The 21555-nt window shown below is 41.9% G+C and overlaps 1 protein-coding gene across 2 annotated transcripts in view; it reads left to right on the plus strand.

Annotated features, from left to right (window-relative positions):
* TRAPPC3L (trafficking protein particle complex subunit 3L) overlaps positions 1–21555 on the plus strand; it is a 606266-nt gene that overhangs the window by 289782 nt on the left and 294929 nt on the right. For both annotated transcript variants that reach the window (XM_086927373.1, XM_086927374.1), the window contains one exon: positions 7996–8093. In XM_086927373.1, coding sequence (XP_086783499.1) covers positions 7996–8093 — 98 coding nt within the window. The remainder of the gene's footprint in view (positions 1–7995; positions 8094–21555) is intronic.

Consider the following 21555-nt stretch of genomic DNA (forward strand, 5'->3'; position numbering starts at 1 on the left):
AGCGCCAGTTACTTTATGCCACTGCGGTTCCTCCTTGGGCCAGCTACCAGAAATTTTGCATTCTGTCCAAAGATCTGACGGGACAACAATGTCAAAGAAACCATCAAGATAAATCCACAGAACATTTGAAACTTTAATAAATCTGTCAACCTGACGATACCATTCCACTGGCTTTTCTCTCAGCCGAAGAAAATCATTTGTGAACAGTAATATATCCTGCCTTGTCCATGGAACATGAACATAACCCCCACCTGCTATTTCCCTCATTGGAAATTCACCAAAAACTTCTCCCCTGTCTTTCTTTTCTTCTTCTCTTTTCTTTGTCCACTTAACTCTCCATTTACTTAAGTCGCCTAATCTTTTTAAAAACACAATCAATTCTTTTATATGGGTTATTCTGCCTATAGTATTTAGATTCTCTATATCTTTCTCAGAAAAATCCACTCTGTAATGCTTTTGTAATTGCCTCTGGCGAGTTAAATCTATTTCCAATTCAGCAGCCACCTCTTCAAACTGTTCATATTTATTTTTGGTTTTCCACTGAATACTTTTGCAAATGAAAAGCAGTTCATCATCCTGATATTGCTTCAAACAGTCAGTACCAATTGTGCCAATAATTAATTCTTCTAAATCTGCCTTTAATTTTGCAACATCAAGTTGTTTAGACTCAGGAACTTGTGTTAAATCTATTCTATTTATAGAACCAGAATCTGATTCTGCAGCTGTTGGTGTGACATTTGTCATTCCTTGATTTAAAGTTAAATTTGGCATTGATTTATCTTTATGGATTTCTGTTAACTCAGAATAAAAATTTTAGCCACTTTTTGAATTTCTGCATTTAAAGGATTCGTTATAACAGAATGCCTGTTCTCACCCTGATCAAAAACCGGTACGACAGGACCAATTGTAACTGGAACTGTCACTGTTTCCATGCCTTTTGTCAATTGCTGAATTAATTCTCCCTTTGCTTTAAAATAATCTGTTATATTTGGTACATCTTCAGGCAATGCTCTTTTATCATTTTTCGGGAAATTATTTCTCGAGTTAGAATTTTCTCTTGGGGATTTTGTTTTACTTCTTGATCTCTCTCTATCAGGTAATTTCATAAACCTGGGTGAATCCTCAATTTCCCTAGGTGCACTAGGAGAAATACCTGGAAGACTCTTTGGAGTAGAATGTGAACAACCTGGCTGATAAGGTGGAGGACTACTTAACATATCCTCTAAAACTGCATCATCTAATTCTTGATCAAGATTATCATCATTCTGAGAATTATTTTGACCTGATTCTACAACCATTTCCAATACCGGATATAATCCTTCATGCATGTCTCCTTTCCTCCAACGTTGCACTTTATCTTGGTGGGTTTCCCTATATAAACCTCTTGGTGCTCCCCAATTTTCTCGCTCAAGTTCCATCATTTCAACTTCCCATTCAACTAAAGCTTCAAATTGAGTGGGTCTGGGTCTTGGTGAAAGAGCCATCATTTTATCTCTTAAGTTTCCTAAAACTTTAACATTAAATGACCCATCCTCCAGCCAGGCTAAGACACCATCACCTCTAGTGTATTGCATCCAATTTTCAAACCAGAGAACGGTATGATAACCATATTCTCCTTCCATATATGCTGCAGGTGTTTTATACTTATGAAATAATTTTCCACCACGCGCTTCAATTTTCTTGTCGGGATTAAATACATTTTTAATTTTCTGAAACCATGAAGGCTTTTTCTCTTCTTTATACCAATAACTCATGTTTTAAAAACAAATCGTATAATTTAGAAAAGATCGTAAATATTTTTCCGTTGTTCCGCTGCCCTGACCAATCCGTGCGCGAAACTCACCAACAAGCCAATCAGGTTAAGCTACGTCACCACCTTGCTCAACCAATGAGAAACCAGTTTTCAGAAATGACCAATCAGCTAACAGCTCATTTTGATCATGTGAACCAATCAGCGTACTTGCTGTGACGTATGTCAACCAATCACAGCGCGAACCCTGTAACGTACACTGCCGCTGCAGCGAAGCTGCGCGTGTCAGTGTCACTCCGTAAACTCACCCCTCCCTTACAAAATATTTTCACAGCGCCATTTTAAACAATTATTTTCAATCAATTTAGTTAATAACTACAGAAAAACAAACCATTTGTCGGTTTCGCTAAACAAAGTGATAGTTTTATCAAACACTCAAGAACTCACTCTCGTGAAATAGATGACACTATTTTCACAAAACAACCACAAAAAAACCTATTCATGCAAACATGAAATCTTCGGTAGGACTTTAACCAACCAATAGAAATCCAGAAACGTCAGTAAGAATAGACAACGCTATTTTACCCTTCACACAAGCTCGGAAAAATCCTACTACTCTTTTCACAACGAGTTTTAAAACGGGCTCTTAGTCCCTATACTCAGAGCTACGATTTCATAGGCAAACCTCACTATTCGTGCAATCTATCATACCTAAATCCCTAAACTTGTGTTGTACGTCCACAACACTTGATGATATTGCTGTACCACTAATTTGAAACGAAACAAATGAACTGTGTAACTTCACCTGTCACACTACTCTGCCGGCACATAGGCTTTTCCCACTGCTGGAAAAACCTTTCAACAACAAATAGCAACTAGACAAAACTTTACATGTGTTAAACATGTATCCTATGTAATTACCATGTAACATGTATGTTACCATAGTAACCGAACTCTGCTACCAGGAATTTGATCCAGCGGGCCAAGAGAAATTCTGTCTCATATATACATTTCTACACCACAATACTCACCATAATTCATAAATTTATCACTAGGCCCATAAATGACTGAGACATGAATTGACCTACTGAATCTTATTACCTAATTAATCAAAACACAATATAATACATTTAATTAAGTCAATATCATAGGCAATGGATTAACTAATGGTAACTCAAGGAAACAAACAAGACCAGCTTGTCATTTCAAAATTTATTTTATTAACTTTATTATAAAGCAGAATGCATTTTTAAAGCGAAAACTCTTTTATTAGCAATTTTTATTAAGCAAAATTATTTATTAGAAAGGCACATTTGTCTGGCAGTTCGAACCAAACACAGCATGAGAAAATGCTCAAACATTTAAATTATTTCTCCAAAGCCCTATTTCCCTAACTTAGCTAAAGAAAACCTAATGGAAAAAGTAAAGTCTCAATGGATCTTACGTGAAACGAATGTCCGGCAGCATTTCTGGAGCACAGGAACGAACGAACAGTGCTCTTAGCAAGGAGATAATTTTTATACCTTTTTCCTACCTAAAACTAACTAAAAGAATACAAATATTCGAGCAAGACATTATATGATTGGTCCAGGACATCTTCCGATGAAGTCAGACGACTCTCTCATAGCAAGAGTCACTCTCTCATAGCAAGAGCAGCATTGTTCACAGTTTTACGTGTCACAGGCTTCCCGAGAGGTTGCAACATTAAACAAATTATTTCCTCCGTCCAAGCCTTTCCTCCGCTTAGCATCCTGTCCTTGGCGATAGAAGCTGAACCAAATGTCCTCAGCTTCCACACGACCTTGCTTACGAGCCTCTCTCAAAGATTAATTGTAGAAAAAACATTTCCACATTCAAACGTTGCTGTGCAAGGCCCACTTTTGACAGAGCTCCGGACATCCATTTTAGAAATAGGCCACAGGCCTATTTTAGCGTGAGTCTAGTATGCAAGGAAACACAAGACAATAATTAATTCAAGAAATGATAATTATTCTGTTACCCACCCCCTTTACTAAAATTAACCAATTAGTCTGTTACCTAGTTTTGCATACAAATGAATAAACAAAACACAAACACATGAAAGGACAAAACATAAACAAAAGCACATTTAACCCCTTCACTGCTGGCCCGTTTCCACCCCTGTGCGGTAAACAAATGAACAGGGGGGGGCCATGACGAACCCCAGCCGTCATCAGCACACGAGCACCGTAGTGCATGACGGCTGGGGTTCGTCATCAGCATGCAAGGGGTTAAAAGAATGCACATGCTATTATTTAAAACAGTAGCAGTTAATATACAACAAAACGAGAGACATAGTAAATGTATTATTTAAAGCAGAATGACGAAAATGACAAGAGCACAAATGATTAAACCTGCGTGTTTATGTAGGTGCACATTATTATAGGTTGAGTCAGTACAAACGTGCAAATCATGCAACACTCATTAGTGAATTAAAATTATGGGAGTTTCATTGCCACGCACTTCTATTCAGAATAAATTCTGAAAGTTCGCTTCATCACTGTCTACCTCTCTCCCTTTCCCTCACTTCCCTCACACTCTCTCCTCACTCCTCTCTCCTCTCTCACCCTCTCCCTCTCTCTCTCCTCTCTCCTCTCTCCCCCTCTCTCTCCTCTCTCCCTCTCTTTACCTTCCCCCTGCTCTCCTTTTTCTCCCTCTCCCCATCTCCCCCTCTGCCTGCTCTCCTCTCTCTCCCCTCTCTCTCCCCTCCATCCTTCGCTCTCGTCCTCCCCCTCTCTTCTTACCCACCCTCTCTCCCTCTACCCTCTCTCCCTTTCCCTCTCTCCCTTTCCCTCACTTCCCTCTCCCGCTCTCCATTTCCCTCTCTCTTCCCTCTCCTCTCTCCCCGTCTCTGTCTCCCTCTCCTCTCTCCTCCTCTCTCTCTCCTCTCTCTCCTCTCTCTCTCCTCTCTCTCTCCTCTCTCCCCCTCTCTCCCTCTCTCTCTCCTCTCTCCCTCTCTCTCTCCTCTCTCCCTCTCTTTACCCTCTCCCTCCTCTCCTTTTTCTACCTCTCCCCATCTCCCACTCAGCACCACCACAGCACCACTCAGCACCACCACAACATCACTCAGTACCACTCAGCACCACCACAGCATCACTCAGCACCACCACAGCATCACTCAGCAACACCACAGCATCACTCAGCACCACCCCAGCATCACTCAGCACCACTCACCATCACCACATCATCACTCAGCATCACCCCAGCATCACTCAGCACCACCACAGCACCACTCAGCATCACCACATCATCACTCAGCACTACCCCAGCATCATTCAGCACCACCACATTATCACTCAGCACCACCACATTATCACTCAGCGCAACCACAGCAACACTCAGCGCAACCACAGCATCTCTCAGCATCACAACAGCATCACTGGTTCAAATATGTTCTTTCAATGTTTCAAGCTGTTTTCAAGCTTTTACGCTTTATTACAAATCACAAAAAAGATGTTAATATTTCACTTCTGTTCTTGGATTTTTGTCACAATAAAAAACACTGAACATAATCTTCACAAAAGTTATTTACAAAAATGAAAGCTATTGCCATTACAAATTAAATACATTATTTAAGTATTAATTATTTAAAAAAATTAAAAGCATTGTTATTTGTAATATCAATACATCTAAGTCACGTAAATACAAAACATGTTGCATTACAAATGCTACAGGTGTCACATTTGCGAAGGTTATAACTATTGGCATTGTAAATGACAAAGCTATTAATTTAACTATTTGAAAAAATAACACATAAATAAATGAAAAAACATTTAGAAGACCAATAGCTCAAACTTTCCTATTGCGAGCCCTATTGCATTTCCAATGCTTGTTAATGTTTTTATGTAGTCATTTAATTTGTGATTTATGATTCAGTTTTTTAATCCAATAAAGTATACTGACTGAAGCCTATTGATCAATTCTTTATTACTATCAGCCAAACAAAGCCTTCACATTCATGGCTGGTATAGCAATTTTTTTTTCATTTCAGCAATGGAAAAAATCACATCATCCATGATGTAGATTTAGCCTATTTTTCCTAAAGGCGACCACTTCTCGAGTATGCAGCAGTTTGCATGGAGCTTATATGCCTGAGACTTTGAGAACCCTACAAATCCTGGGCTAAACTCTTAAGAGGTTTCATTACAAGGCCTGCTCTTTGTTTTTCCATACCCGTTTATGATCCCATTGAGTTTTCTTCCCCTTTATTTATTTGTAAAGGTTTATTCAGGAATAGATCAACATGATACATTTTGCTTGGCAGAGGTGTATATTTTCTGCACTTTAGCATAACCCTAATGCTTAACCAGTAACCCAGATGAAGAAGCTGTCTTGGATTTGGTCACAGCTACTTCACTCCTGACTGTTTTGTCTGCAGCGCATGGTTATTTGCACAAATGCCTCTTCGTGCAAATCCATACATCTAAGCCCTGGTCTCACTGACAGGGTCAAGAAGCTTGTCTCCTCTTTATGGTAGTACAACTCCACTTTTCCCTGCAGGGAGAATTATGCTTGTTTCAGTCTTGGGGAAAAAGTGGCAGTGCAAGGAGTTGTTATCTTTGTCAGACCTCTTTCCAAAGGGGTCAGAGGGAGCTTCATTGGTAGCCTAGATTAATACCAGGATGGGGTCGTTGAGCACAGTTCAACTTCAGTTCTGGGGTCACTGGTGGGAATCCAGGGCCAACCAAAGGTTGTTCTGGGTTCAAAATCTCTCACTTTGGTGAATTAGTGTTGGATACATATTCCGAGACATTTCCACAGAAGAGGGGAAGCAGAAGCCACTGTTTTTGTCAAAGGAGTGTGTCTCCCACAGGAGAGGCCAGCCAGACTACCAAAATTGTGTCTCTCCTTTTTGATGAGTAACTGCAGCAGAATGAAATATTTGAAGCCACAAATGGTCTCAGGCATGGGTATTAAAAAGAATGTTGGGCAGGCAAACAGGTTATATTTCCAGACTACGTGCGATATACTAGGGCAACCCACTAATCCTCCAAGGAACTGGGTACAGCTATATGTCTACACAAATTGCCCCATGAAGGAGAATTTTTTTTCATTCAGTTATTCTTTAAAACTATCAAACTGAATCCCTAAGCTTAGTTGTAATGACGGTGGCTGAATTTATTTCCTGGCTCCTAGTGAATTTACTTGACGCAGGTGCTATTTTCTGGAATGTTCCGTTTTTAAATATTGATTCATTGTTTTATGGACTTCGTTTGATAACCATTGTGCTGAGTTGGGACATAACATTCCCCTTTCTCTGGCGCTTTTCAGGATTTATTCCTTGTATTATTACAAATAAGGGATCTATAATGTATTTAAAAGACACATTGTCCTGAAGATGGTCTCGAGTACTTTTTAGACACAAGGAGGCCAAAAGGTTGATGATTAACCACCCACAATTGCCAACAAATGGGCTTGTTAGACAATCCTTCTTCAAAGGAAAGAACGTTAATGGATAATTGATGAGTGGCTGCCCTATCTGTCTCAGATCACTTTTTGCTGATTATGTAATTTCTGTTATCAAAGTGTGCCAGAGGGCTTGTGAAGTCAGTTTGACCCTGATTATATAGAGAAATATTTGGACTGTAAATTAAAAAGAATTTTGATTACATATAAGAACTCCTGATAATATTATTAGTACATTAATTCAACAATGATGTTGATTCATTTTGTTTCGAACCAATTTGTGGATGCATTGGATGCTGCAGAACAAAAAATCCTCTTAAAGAATAACTAAACTAAGAAAATATTTCTAGACTCAGCCCAGAATTTAAGGGCCGGATTTATGACTGGGTCTTTCAGACTTAAAACTGAATTAAACCAGGCCAGAGGTCCTCATTTATGAAGAGTCTGGAAGTCCTCAATCTGCCTATTGCCAGTAAAACATATTGTAACTCTGGCACAACAGTCCTAAGAATATTCTTAAAGCAGGGACACCTTCGTAAATTAGACCCTCCTACCGGGTGAAAGACAGTCTTAAGGTCTGGTAAACTCCTTCATAAATAGGGCTCTCAGCCTTTACACACGTCCATCCATTTTCCCCCATATGTTTAATATGTGTGTTCTACATTAGTTTGGAATAATTTAATTGTTTAATCGAACAAGAGCATCGCTTTATTTGAAGGACTTTTATACAAACCTAAATGTTACTCTGATACATTTACATATGTAAGTATTGTGTGTGTTAAAATCATTGTGTCACTTAATGCTGTGTGTGTATTTTGCAGAGTAGAGAATTATTTGTGCTCACCTACGGAGCTCTGGTAGCCCAGCTGTGCAAAGACTACGAAACGGATGACGAAGTCAACAAATCCCTTGACAAAATGCAAGTACTAGGTTTATTCTCAGTTACTCATTCCTGATACTCTTTTTTGGCACGTTATACATTTTTGTTAGCATTAAAATGTTCTGCATGTGTTAAGTTCACCTTATATTGTATGTAGTTGCACTTTTGTAGCACTTCATACTCATTATGAGGCACTGAAGTGCATTTGCAGATGGTTAGCAGGCTATTCCCTAGAAGTACATTGGTGGATGCATTAGTGGAAGGATGAAGCGTGAGTCCTGCATGGGGGCCTATTTGGCTTGTATTTTCATGTTGTGTGCATGGATGCTGCACCTTGGCGTGTACTAAAGTGAAAGGCGGGAGAGATAGTACTCATAGGCTTATACATTCCTATTGCATGGATCAAAGTATCAATGTGTGGATGGAGTGTGGTCTGTGTGGAAAGGGTTTCGATGTTATAAAGTATGAGCTTGGTGCATGTTGCTTGAAACATGTAACTGATATTATGCATGAGCCAAGTCAATGTGAATTGTTTCACATTTGGGTTGGTATCATCAAGTTTTGTATCCTCCATGTATCCTAATGGTGGCCTGAAGTTTGGTCAGAGTTGGTCCGAGACACAAATTAAGGCCCAGGCACCAAAATAGAAGTAACCCCCCCCCCCCATTAGCCATCAGATAACTATAAAAGTGACCTGCATTTGTAAATCGGACATCAGTTTTGAACTTATAAAGACACGCTGTATAGGTGTCTTGCTAGGTAAGTGAGACTGCAGGGATGTGTCCTTCTTGCAGGCAATGTTTGTGTACTATCAGGGAAATCAACAGTAAAAAACAACCCACCAGACCATAAAAAGGCCCACAAACAGACACAAAACAGTCCACAGTTGTTGCCTTGTAGTGGGATCATCTTGTGAAGAGCCAGGTTTTAAATTCTTCGACTGAATTATAGGTGGTCTTCAATGCTTTTGATCTTTACCCAAAGAAAATTCCAACTTTTGTTTTGGTATAATTTATATTGGCATACAGTATATAATTGTACAAACCTGTTGTTATGCATCAACAACAACCCAGAAACCCCACACCCCTTTGCTCTACCACAGCAATTGCATAAGTTCATTAATAGAGTAGAACGCAGGATGAAAGTGAAGGAATTAGTGAAATACATATTTCCGGGGTACCCAGCCCAACTCGGGCATCACATTTGCATAAGCACTTCAGGAACATGTGCAATTGCATCCAATTTAAAATAAAACAACCAAAAAAACATAATCTCCTTCTCCCCTTTTTTGGAAGCATAGTTCAAAGTCACATCTGACCTAACCAGCCAGCATGCCTGTGAGCCAACAGTGATTGTATTTCTTTTATGTACTGTTATGTTGACTCTCTCACCAGCGCCAAGAAGCCCCCGGGCGTATGTGCGCTTAATAAATAATAAATAACATAACATAACATAACATGCCTAAGGGGAGCTAGCATCAGGGGCTCAAGTAGTCCGCAAGTCATCAGCGTATTTCCGTCATTTACGCATACGGATCTCTACAGCTACTGTTCACTCTCTCATCCATTTCCGCACTTCCGGAGGGGTAGGGCACAGCCAATGAATAGCCTCTCTGTGTTTGGCAAAGATCAACACCAACAAAAGAAACCTCCAACTAAGGCCTTCCTTTTTACGTGTCGGTATCAGCCCAAACAGGCATTGTCTGGGTTCCCAAGGGACCCCCACGTGTGGCTGTGTTCAATCAGTCAATTATGGTGGGCCAATATGTATCAAGATCGCGGCATCCCCACAGCATGTGCAGAAAGTCTGCTCCCTCAACTAAACACCTGGGACAGGCAGATGCCCTACCCAGGTAAATAGCATAGAGTGTGGCCTGAGTAAGAAATACTTGCTGCATAACATTATAGTTGATTCATTTTAACCTCAAAATTGGCAGTGGTTGTCTGTTCCCCTGCATGTATGCTCTCCCACTCCTTGTCTTTAATCTCTTGCCCCAGCACCTCCTGCCATCTACCCTGCACCGGCAATGTGAAAAAGAAGAACATTCCAACTTGTACGGAGGACGGTCTGCTGGATTGCCAACCTAGGTTCTAGCCTCTGAAAACCCTTTCCAGTTTTACTTTGATGAAGGTTGGATCCATTGTCTTGGTTCTAATAAGTTTAGAGGCAAAGTGGTTTGATTTTAACATGAGTAGTGTCAAATAATCAAGATGGTTTAATACAAACGTGCTACCTGCAAATGGATTCTAGAAGTAGTTTAATATCAGAACAGTCCTTAAATCACCCATCTGCTTTTAAATATTTTTTAAAAGAAATATACATTTTACAGAATATACATTCTAATCAAATCCATAGAAACTAAATACAATATGAAGAGTTTGACAACAGTTTGCAGTTGTTAGCTGGAAGAAGACAGTTTATGGACAGAAATCTGAGAAATGCTCTCAGAAAGAATTTAATATTTTATGGTACAGTTGCCCAGAGCCAGTGATTTAGAATGTCAATCTAATCTGACTCTGGTTGGAAATAACTGCTACCCTACCTACCATTTGCATCTCCTGCTACTTTGGAAGAATGTAACATGCCAAACTCTTAGCAAAGGAAAGGCGTTCCTGACCAGAACGCTATAAGGTGGAAAAGCCACAATATTTAAGTAGTTACTCAGCTTTTTGTCCTGTAACCCAGCCACGCCTATTCCAGAGTTGTGTTAAACCATGTTTTCTAAACCTGGTATATTTATTTATTTTTATTTTTATTTAAAGAGTTTTATATAGCGCTGGCTAGACCCGAAGGTATCAGAGCGCTTTACATGAGAATCAACAATGTAACAGAAAAAGATCAACAATTACACAATACATCAAAAAAAGGCAAAACAATTAGGAGAGGAGAGAAAGGAGATAGAAAGGTAGTGGAGGGGTAGGGGAGGTGAGAAAGGGAGGATAAGGGAAGAGACAACAAGGAGAGACGAAAGGAAGTCTGTCTAAAGATCGACTGGGTAGGTGACGACCAAAGAGGGAATCCACGGCCCATCTCCCCTATCGCTAAACCAGGTAGCTCCATCGGGTATCAGACAAAATAGCTAGATCTCAATTGACGAGGGAAAATTCACAGATAAACAGGGTGGGGACTAAGGGCCAGGACAGGTGAGGGCAAAGGTCAGGGTGGGGAGGAAAGGAGACCGGTGAGGGGGAGGAAAGGAGACACAGCAGGGAGACGAGAAGAACTATGCCCAATGTAATTGGGTAGGTGATGGTCGTGGGGGTGAGCCCAGGCCAATCTCCTCTATAGCTGTCTAGCAGCTCCACCGGGCATCAGCCATGTAGCTCAGGTCTCAGCGGTCAGGAAAAATAAAGATAACAGTTTTGCAAAGTTACATTAGATACAGTAGCCTAGTCAAACATAGAATAGCACGTCCCAATAGAGGATGGGGGGAAAGGGGGAGGGGAGTAGAAAAAAAGGGGCTGGGAAGCAGGTCAATTCTGGCAGACTGGCAGTGGAGGAACAGTACATCATGAAAGCCCAAAAAGAGTGAAAGGGACAATAGCACAGGTGGAGTTACATAGTCATTAGGTCCAGCGCCAAATTCAATCACCGCGTTGGGTTATCTCGGCAAAGTTGGGGGACCATAAGGAGGGGGTGAGACAAGGAAAGGAGACAGGTGAGGGGGAGGAAAGGAGACACAGCAGGGAGACGAGAAGAACTGTGCCCAATGTCCGGCTGGGTAGGTGATGGTCGAGGCGGTGAGCCCAGGCCAATCTCCTCTATAGCTGTCTAGCAGCTCCACCAGCATTCAGCCATGTAGCTCAGGTCTCAGCCAACAGGAAAAAAAAGATAACAGTTTTGAAAAGTTACATTAGATTGAAGAATCGGGTTTTAGAACCCAGCGGTGCCAGGGAAAACGCCCGATGTCTTCGAGTTCCCCTGCCTCTGGAAACAGAGACACGGGACAATTCTTGATGACGTCAAAGACCAAAGTTTATTGGCTGCAACCAGGAACAGAGGTCTACGAAGCACACACGGGTGGTTTGCAAGAGACTGCACAAATTCAATGAGCGGAGCATGGTCTTTTATGCCAAAAATCACATTCCAAAGTAGCATCAATTACTTTCAAACCAACCAATGACAATGTGACATTTCAAAAGTAGCGCATGACGACAATCCCATTTTCCGTTGTCCAGCCCACCAGAAATGACCAAGCACATTCCCATATCCTGTTCGATCAGGCCGGACAAACCCATCATAAAACCTAAGCCCAAATCAGTGATTATGTCGTAAAGGAAGGAGCAGAAACAGATTGGAAACAAGATAGAAAGGTGGGTGCAGTGTACTGTAAATGCAGCAATGTCCTGCTCTTTGATCTTTATCTGACCAGCTGCTTAACAAGGAACTGGCTCAGCGAGGTCAGCCTGGGGTAAGGAAGTCAGTTCGGCCAGGTCACTCAGATGTCAGCTAAGGTGTACGTGTCCCAAGGACTCGTTCGGCCGCAGTCATCGGCCTATGTGAGGGCAACCACACAAAATGGCTGCCGTCCACAAAATGGAACCCGAGGGTTCAGAGAAATCCCTAAATACGTAGTGTTCTCATTGATCGATTAAGACAAAAACACTCGTACACACCGCACTCGTGATTTGCGGTCCGCTGACACCAAAATCGTCTATTTCCGACGACCTTTATTGAACGGGTTCGGAATCACCGAACCTCAGACCCTCAAACTACGGAACTACAAGATACATATCCTAGTCAAACATAGAATAACACGTCCCAATAGAGGATGGGGGGAAAGGGGGAGGGGAGTTGAAAAAAAGGGGCTGGGAAGCAGGTCAATTCTGGCAGACCGGCAGTGGAGGAACAGTACATCATGAAGACCCAAAAAGAGTGAAAGGGGCAATAGCACAGGTGGAGTCACATAGTCATTAAGTCCAGCGCCAAATTAAATCACCGCGTTGGGTTATCTCGGCAAAGTTGGGGGACCATAAGGAGGGGTGAGTCAAGGGAGCCCCAAATTTGAAAATCAAGTCCGGAGGGGAGAGAGCGTCCAAGTGGGAGCTGTCCCAGGGCAATGGACAGGCAGACGGCTAAAGGCGTGGACCAGCGATAAGCAGTGATTGAGGAACCGGTCAAAGGCAATCAAGGTGGAGTGCCTTGAGCCACAGTCCCCAACAACCTTGGCACAAAATGGCAGACTCCCAGATCACCAGAAAATGAGCGCCCCAATAAAATCTGAGGAGCAAAAACCAACCTCCAGGAGCAGGACTGGTTGGGGAAGGCAGGCACAGGACCAAGAGGAACGAAGGCTGCTGGAAATCGGTACCAACTTCTCTCAGGTCGTCAAGAGAAGTTCGGCAGTAGAAACCCAACCCTGTCTGCTGTAGAGGCGGGGTAAATCTGAGTCGGGGGCCCTGACTGCAGCCTCGATGAGGTGTCCATGACTGCAGCCTCGATGAGGTATCCAGACATCTTGTGGTAGACATGCCCAACCTACCAGACGCTTGTGTATATAGATCACAGTGGGAGGTTGTAGGGAGGAAGGTTTCCCCGATACATTCTATTGCCGCCATCTTGTCAGGCAGTGCCAAGAGTGAGATCAGGGATGTCGAGGGGCACCTTAATGTCCGTCAGCGACAGGAGACAGCCGCCAATTTTAGCAGTATTTCAGAAACACTTCAAGTGTTGCTTTAGTGTTCCATAGCCATGTCTTGTTATGTGTTCATACTGATATCTCTTTAGGCTTTTTCGTTTGATAATTTTTATTTAATAAGTATACATGCCATCAACACAAACAAAACAAATTTCAATTGTTATACACAGAGTGTAACAAATAAGTAAATAGTGTAATATAAACTATTTTCCATACAATCAAAGATATGTAAAATAGAGGGTTATTTTTAGCCTGTGTTGGCAAGCTCCCAATTAAAGGAGCCATCCAGTGAGTGCTATCAGAATATATCTCAAAACCCAAACTGACATCATCAAAGAAAGCCACATTCTAGAAAGCTCAGTGTTGGTGATTGCTAGAGATGTAGGACTAGGCAAGGAGAATGTTTTTGTCTCTACTTTGGATCGCCCCATTAAGTCAGCCCTCCAGTGTCCTTTATCTGTATGAATTATGCATCCTACAACTTAAACGATGAGATTTAGTGTTTTTCAAAGAATAGTCAGTGCAGGTAACATATGGTCAACCATTGTTTCACACCTGTTTGTCTATTTTCTCTGCTTCTCACCATGCCAGGTCTCTTCCGTACTATTGCCCTCCCTCAGTCGACACCGTTTGGGGATCATGCCATATCTTTGATGCACACCCCTTCTGGAATTAATACTGTTCCGATGTTACATCTTTCATGTGGCCTCCATTTTGCTGTAGTCCACCCCACTTCCTGAAACCACAATTTTTGAGAGTGTACACTGCACCCTAGAGACATTCTCTCTTTGCCTAAACCGCCCATTGAATGCCTGTGGTATGATAAGGTGTAATCCATACTCTGCACAATCGACACGTTAAATATTTAACATCAAGCATAGAAAGCATAATGCTCCCAAGTAAATGGGAAACCGCTCTACATAAACACACTTTCATCCACCCTATCACATTCATTCCTCTTCATGAACCTATCTGGGGCATACCAATTTAAATTTAAAACATGATTCTTAGTATTGTCACTTTTATTTATGCTCATGAACCGTTTACGTCTTCCAATCAGACCCAACTTGTTTTTATTTATAAAGGCAAGTAGCCACACTCATTCTTTTGAATCACTTTTGTTTGGCATGAGGAACAGCTCAAGTACTTTATGAAGTTCATTGCTCCTTCGGGGTTTGAACATCAAATCAGTGGTCTTCACAGTATCAAAGAAATCTTCTTTTTCAGTGGGCAATCACTACACTCATAGTCCATGATAAACCAATTTTGCTCTGCCGTCAATTAGAATTTTTGGGCATAGGGCAAGCATCGGCTCATTATTGAATTGCTGCTTGCCGACAGAAATCATTAATATTGTCTCAATGTGGAAATACCTCACTTGCTACATTACTTGTAGGCTGTGTACAGGAATCCTCAAACGACTTATCAGTGACTGTTAGGCTCTGAATTCCCTCACAGATTATGGCTCTTGACTAAGTTTAGGATTTGCACGCCTGACCTGCTTTACAGATTTGTTGCTGACCCCCGAACCATTATGCACGCCGTTGCTCTTATATTGATTCTCTGGCACTGCAGTGGTTGCTAAAAGAGAGGAAAACCCTCAAGCGTCCATGTATGTTCCAGCCAGTGCTTAAGGTGTGTCAAAGGGGGGGATATTCAGGACATTTGAATAATGACAGAAAAATCTGAGCCCTAATGTACATCTATAGGCACCAGTGTATTGATTCTTAAACACAGGTGCAGGACTTCAACATACTACATCTATATATTTCAAATCATTTCCTCTGATCTGCGTTTGTGTAGATTTTATCTAAAATGATGCTTTGTCCTGGAAAAGGTAAGGTCCAAGAGTAGCATGGATTGTGATGGACAAATTCCAGAAGGACTAAGGTCAGCATCAATGGGTCATCTCTCCCTGAAGAATCTACTTAAGACCAGAAAGGCGCAACGGGGGTTGGGCCTCCTGCCACTTCTGTTGTGATGCCATTTGTTGAATAGTGTGTCTCCTCTCTACTTCTAGCGGAGCTGTTCTTTAATGTCATTCCCACCACCCAGCTGCCATTTTTTAAATTTCACCTCCCACTTAAGTATAGGTAGAGAATTTGTTTTCCCTAGAGACATAAGCTGCAATTTTTTATCCCTCTGTTGTGAGATATTTTTTTCTGTCAGGGTTCTTATTTCATATTCAGTCTTACCAGACTTTCCGTAGGAGCAATGTTTCTTCTTCACATTGAGCGCCTTCGGATCTGCCTGCCTCATTCTTCTGTGGCCAATCGCTGTTACTCTAGATCTAGCTTTTTCAGGGCCATGTCTTCTTATCTTACGTCATTCTGATATCTGGAAGACGCCAAGCTGTGGAGCTTGAATAGAGCCATCGGGTGGAGAAAAGTTATTGCACTAACATTGGGATATCATTTTCTTATTGCAGACAACATGTGATGATATAACTAAAATGAAAAAAAGGATATTATTAGTGGATTTCTATGTTGGGATGTTATTATGAGCCATATCCCTTTAAGCTACTCTGGTAACTGGCATATGCAGATGGGCTGCAGACCTACTGAGGCTTTCACTCACCAAAATCATTGCTCCAGTTGTATTTGCAATTGTACAACACTTGCTAGAATAAACGTTAGCATGAAAGTTCCTGGTCAGTTGCTGTTGGTTGACGGAGGGACTACATCAGTGGTATAACATTAGCTTCCACAACCCCAGCGGTGTAGGGGTGACCTTCGACCTCCAGGGGGGCCCTTCAGCACTGATCACAGGCGGCGGGGGCGGGGCCCTGGACTGAGAGCTCCTGACTGGGTCCAAGGGGGGGCTTTGTGTACTTTGCAGGGGGACCCTCAAGTTTCGTTACATCACTGGGCTGCACCTTTTGTAGCTACTGCTGAATAAAGTGGCGCAATCTCCATCATTCCTAGAGCAGGTTATAAAACAATCTGGTGACAAGGATGTTATAACACTAACCAGTGTTTTTCCAGTGTTTATCCTGCCATGAAACCTAGGAAGACAGAAACTGATGGCACGCACCACCTTTGCACTTCCACTGTCAATGACGGGGAACACAATAACTTCACAATCTCTGGAAATACTTTAATGGCATCTGCCAAAATGTATCTTTCATAAGTGCTGTCAGTTTCTCTGATCTGCTTGTCCTGCTGGTGAGATTGCTGTATTAGTATTTCTTGTGTAGCTACCAGTTGTGCAGCAGGCGCAGTGGCACTAGGGTTTAGGGGTGTCAGGTGCCTGCTGACCTACAATTATGTATTTGTTTTACTACCAAAATTTAGTGCAGGAGGGCCAGTTTCTCATGCTTGCAATGGGGTCCATGCATTTCTCTTTGGCAAAGGCTGTTGTTGAATGCCACCATTGGAGCTGACTGTTGCAATGATAGATGGTTTGCTCTTGGCTGTAAAGAGCTTGCTCTGCCAGTGCTACCTGCCCTCTCTTTATGCCACACGGCCACACATCTATCAGGAACACTGCGGGGATACCCCGCTTCGAGTAAATATTGTTACCCCAGAATGCCATTTGAGCCAGAAGAAACAAAACAATGATTCAGTGGCTCTCTTTCGACATACCACCATGAAATATCTTAAAATAAACTCTCTCTCAACATTATCAGTTGTAAAGTAATCCCTCGTGCAGTTGAGAGGAGCCAGAATAATACCCTCAAACAGTCAATAGCATTAGGTGAGAGATGAAGTCTCCTCTCAGCTGAGCCAAGATATGATTGACCAAGTCTCAATCTAATAAATGTCAAAGGCTGGTTGAATAAAGTCAATGCCTGAAAGTGGCGGACCCCGAAGCCCGCCTAATGTGTATTGTTTGCTGTAGTTCTGTTTAGTAAACTGCACTGTAAATCTCCAGACCTTAAAACGTTATGTTACATGATAGAGAAAGTAAAGTTGACCATGTCCCACTTAAAATGTGTTTGTCACACTCCTGTAGTTCAATGCATAAACTTACAGGATAGCGGTAGAACAGATGGGGCCTGCTACATAAAATAAAGGAAAATATGTACAGCATGAATCATAAGGCCACATTTTGAAAGTTTCATTCCTAAATTACCAACCAGACTTGTTGGTCTTGACAAAAGATCCTACAATTTTGGATTATCAGCAACAGTGTGAAGTTACGTTATTTGGTTATAAGCATTATCAACATGTAGGTGAATTTTCAGGGCTATACATACTGCATTTCAGATCCAGGGAAAGTACAAACACCTCCTTTTGCTGCATTGATGTGGACTTTGGAAGCATTGCTGGACGCGTTAGAAAAAACTCTGATTTAAATTATTAGTTAGGATATCGGGATTACTGGACTTTTGAGAATTATTGGAAGAACAGTTTAAAAAATTGTGTTTGGCATTTGGAAACTGTCTGAGGTTGGTAGTGAACCAGGATTCCAGATCTCGGAGTAATTTCCACCTGTAACAATGAGAGTGTAAAGTTATAATTGTAGCTTTTGTAAAAGAGAAACAATTAGTGCCTAATAGAACCTACTTTCTGTCTAGTACAAACCAACCTTTCAAAGAAACGTTTCAGCAGAAGGAAATACCCCACTCAGTTGAGTGCCTACTGCTTAGATTTGTGTGCAACTTGTGGTGTACCACTTCAAATCTAGGTAGAAAAAGTGAGCTGGGGCTTGGGCACTTAAAATCATAATTTTGTTTTGTCTTTGCCATATGCTGTTTTAATGAGAGGTTCATATTTCATATAGCTTTTATGTTGGTGGTGTGGGCTGCCATTTATTTAAAATCTGGAAAATTCCAAATACAGCCTCAAACGTTCTGATTGCAAACAGAAATTTGAACAGTTCACCCCTCCAAAATATTTGCACCATTTGCCAGGTAGGCGGCAAGTTATTTTCAGAGTTCTGTATTGTACTCTGTATCAACCATCATCTGACCCTTCCTTTCCTCAATGGAAAATATCTCTGGTATGTCTCAGCAAACATACTACATTCTTCTTTTTATAATTTTCTTAAAATCTCATTCAAAAATACGTTCAAAGGCGACGGAGGTTCTACTTGTCCAGGTTGCTTAGCTCTGAAATATTATCTGCGTGACATCAGGGACCATCTTCACTGCCTCTTTCTATATGCCCAACTTGTACTGCACGATTCTGTCAGATGCCACTTCAATCTTTTCCAATTCTGAGGTCACCTTAGTAGAATTTGTTACAGCTGTGCAATTGGCAGTCATGCTACATAACATGCTATTCTTTCTCTTGCACATGATCTTCAGTGGGGGTCAACTTCTGATCCCATTTTCCTACCAGATAGGGCTGTGAGCACATTGAAGATTGACTCCTGAATATCAGGGGCTTGAATAGAGAGGATAGAATATCGAAAGAAATATTGATATGCAAATACGTCTAGATTTTCTATACCTAACTCCACATATATCTACCTATGTGGTACATATATCTTCAAAGTACATAGATGTGGCATGTAGAGTTAGGTATAGTAAATCTATGCTTCCTGATTTGCTCTTACCTTTTGATATTTTTTCCCTCAATATTCTTATATGACAATATTCTGGGGGCTGATATTCAGTAATACAATTGATTGGACATCCCACTGACACAAATGGCAGTGGTTTGTCTAGGTTTAAAATCCAATCCTCTGGTCCCCTCTGCCTTGCTACTAGCACCTGCAGTTTCTTCATGAGGGTGGGGGAGCGTTTCCCTACCACAGAGCAGGACTGGCAACGGTTGTTTTCCCGGGAGGCTGGACGGGTGGGGGCCGATTTTGAAACAGGGCGGATGGGGGCTGGTCCTACAAAATTGCCAGGGCTGCTTTGGGTTCCCAGTCAGGACCTGCCCCACCGCTGACTGCGACCCATGCATGAAAAAATAAAATTGTAATGAAATGATTTAATTGGCATTTTATGTTTTACCAATGTGCATTTCGCCGTGCCCCCCAGCCAAAAGTCTTGTGAGTCGTGTCCTCTGCTGCTGATTGGCAGCATGGAGGACTGGAGCAGCGGCTGGCCGGATACTCCAAAGCGCATATGTCAGCTTGGCCGACTGTCTTATGATGGCCAGCCTAACATGCGCACTTTGAAGCTCTCCACCCATAGCTGTCTTAGACAGAAGGGCGAAGAGCAAGCAGAGGCCTCCAGGGCTTGAAGCAACATCCGGCCATCCCCGCTCCATCCGATCCTGGTGTTTCTCTCCTGCTGGATATACAGTTAAAAATACTTGAAAAACGTGTGAAATATGAAAAGATAAATCAAAAATACATTATGATAACACAAAATTTATACATGAACTAGGCTTAACTTGCATCATAATGGTTACTAGTATGAGAGCAGCATCTGGATTGGTCAGGAGAGCTGTAGAGCAGACTGCAGTTTCAGAACACCAAGGAGGACGCGCTGTAGTGGGTAAGTACCATTTTTTAAAATTAATTTTAAATGTTAGTGTAGTTTTATTTTGGGCTTTTGGAAGGAGGAGGTGTTTTGGTAACTGCTTTTGGATGGAGTGTGCGTGTTTTGGGAACCAGTGGGGGACTATTCTCGCCTCACCACGTTCATAGGTTACCAGCCACCCCTGGAATTTTCCAACAGCTCATAATCATTAGTGTGAGAAAAATGACCCAATCACTCTCATTACAGAAGGTTGTAGAAGAAAGACTTCGGCCCAAGAAGAAAATATTTTCCTGGGAAGTAAAATTGAAAAGCATCACACTTTTACTAAACCATAAACTGGCAGACTTTTCACTACAATAGCTCCATCTGGTCCAGGGTTAGTTCATCTATGATAAACAAAAGGAATCCACTAGGTGGACGGCGGTTGTTACCACAATGGTGGGGAGCAACCAGTGTTGTTAAAATACCCCTCACACACCAACAGGCCCCTTGGTGTCATGCTTCATCATCGGGGTCTTCGCAAACCTCTACGGAATGCGGCGTGCTACGACTTCACGACTACGCAGGAGCACTTTATGAGTGAACTATGTGTTTGGTGTGTGAAGGTACCAATAATGTGAGTGGTGAGGTGAAAAGTGAGGAATTAAAAAATACCTGGCACGTGAGTGCTGAAAAAAATTTTTATTTAGTCTCCGGCTGGTATTATTAAAAAAAGTGCTAGAGTGGTTGTGGTTTACTAATTAGGGTAACCCAACCAAATTAGTGCGTCGACATGTTTCGGAGTACTGGAACTCCTTCTTCAGGACGGGAATATGCACTACTTATCCCCACCTTACTCACATGTGTGTAGATATTAAAAATTGTGCTCTACAAAAATAGATATGGTGAATAATGTACCTATCTATGTTGGATGTACGGTCCGTTGCGCCCAGTTGGCGGTTCAGGATACTTATTAATAGAGGTCCAATGGCCTCATGAGCCACAGCGTGTTGGGGCGTGGTCCGTCATCGGAGCCGCGTGGAGGGGGAACAAGCCAGACAGCCCTGTGCAGAACCGTTGCCATATCGGGTAGAACGGACCCGTGGGGATAAGTAGTGCATATTCCCGTCCTGAAGAAGGAGTTCCAGTACTCCGAAACATGTCGACGCACTAATTTGGTTGGGTTACCCTAATTAGTAAACCACAACCACTCTAGCACTTTTTTTAATAATACCAGCCGGAGACTAAATAAAAATTTTTTTCAGCACTCACGTGCCAGGTATTTTTTAATTCCTCACTTTTCACCTCACCACTCACATTATTGGTACCTTCACACACCAAACACATAGTTCACTCATAAAGTGCTCCTGCGTAGTCGTGAAGTCGTAGCACGCCGCATTCCGTAGAGGTTTGCGAAGACCCCGATGATGAAGCATGACACCAAGGGGCCTGTTGGTGTGTGAGGGGTATTTTAACAACACTGGTTGCTCCCCACCATTGTGGTA

The sequence above is a fragment of the Lissotriton vulgaris genome, chromosome 6 (assembly GCF_964263255.1).
Source record: "Lissotriton vulgaris chromosome 6, aLisVul1.2, whole genome shotgun sequence".
NCBI lineage: Eukaryota > Metazoa > Chordata > Amphibia > Caudata > Salamandridae > Lissotriton > Lissotriton vulgaris.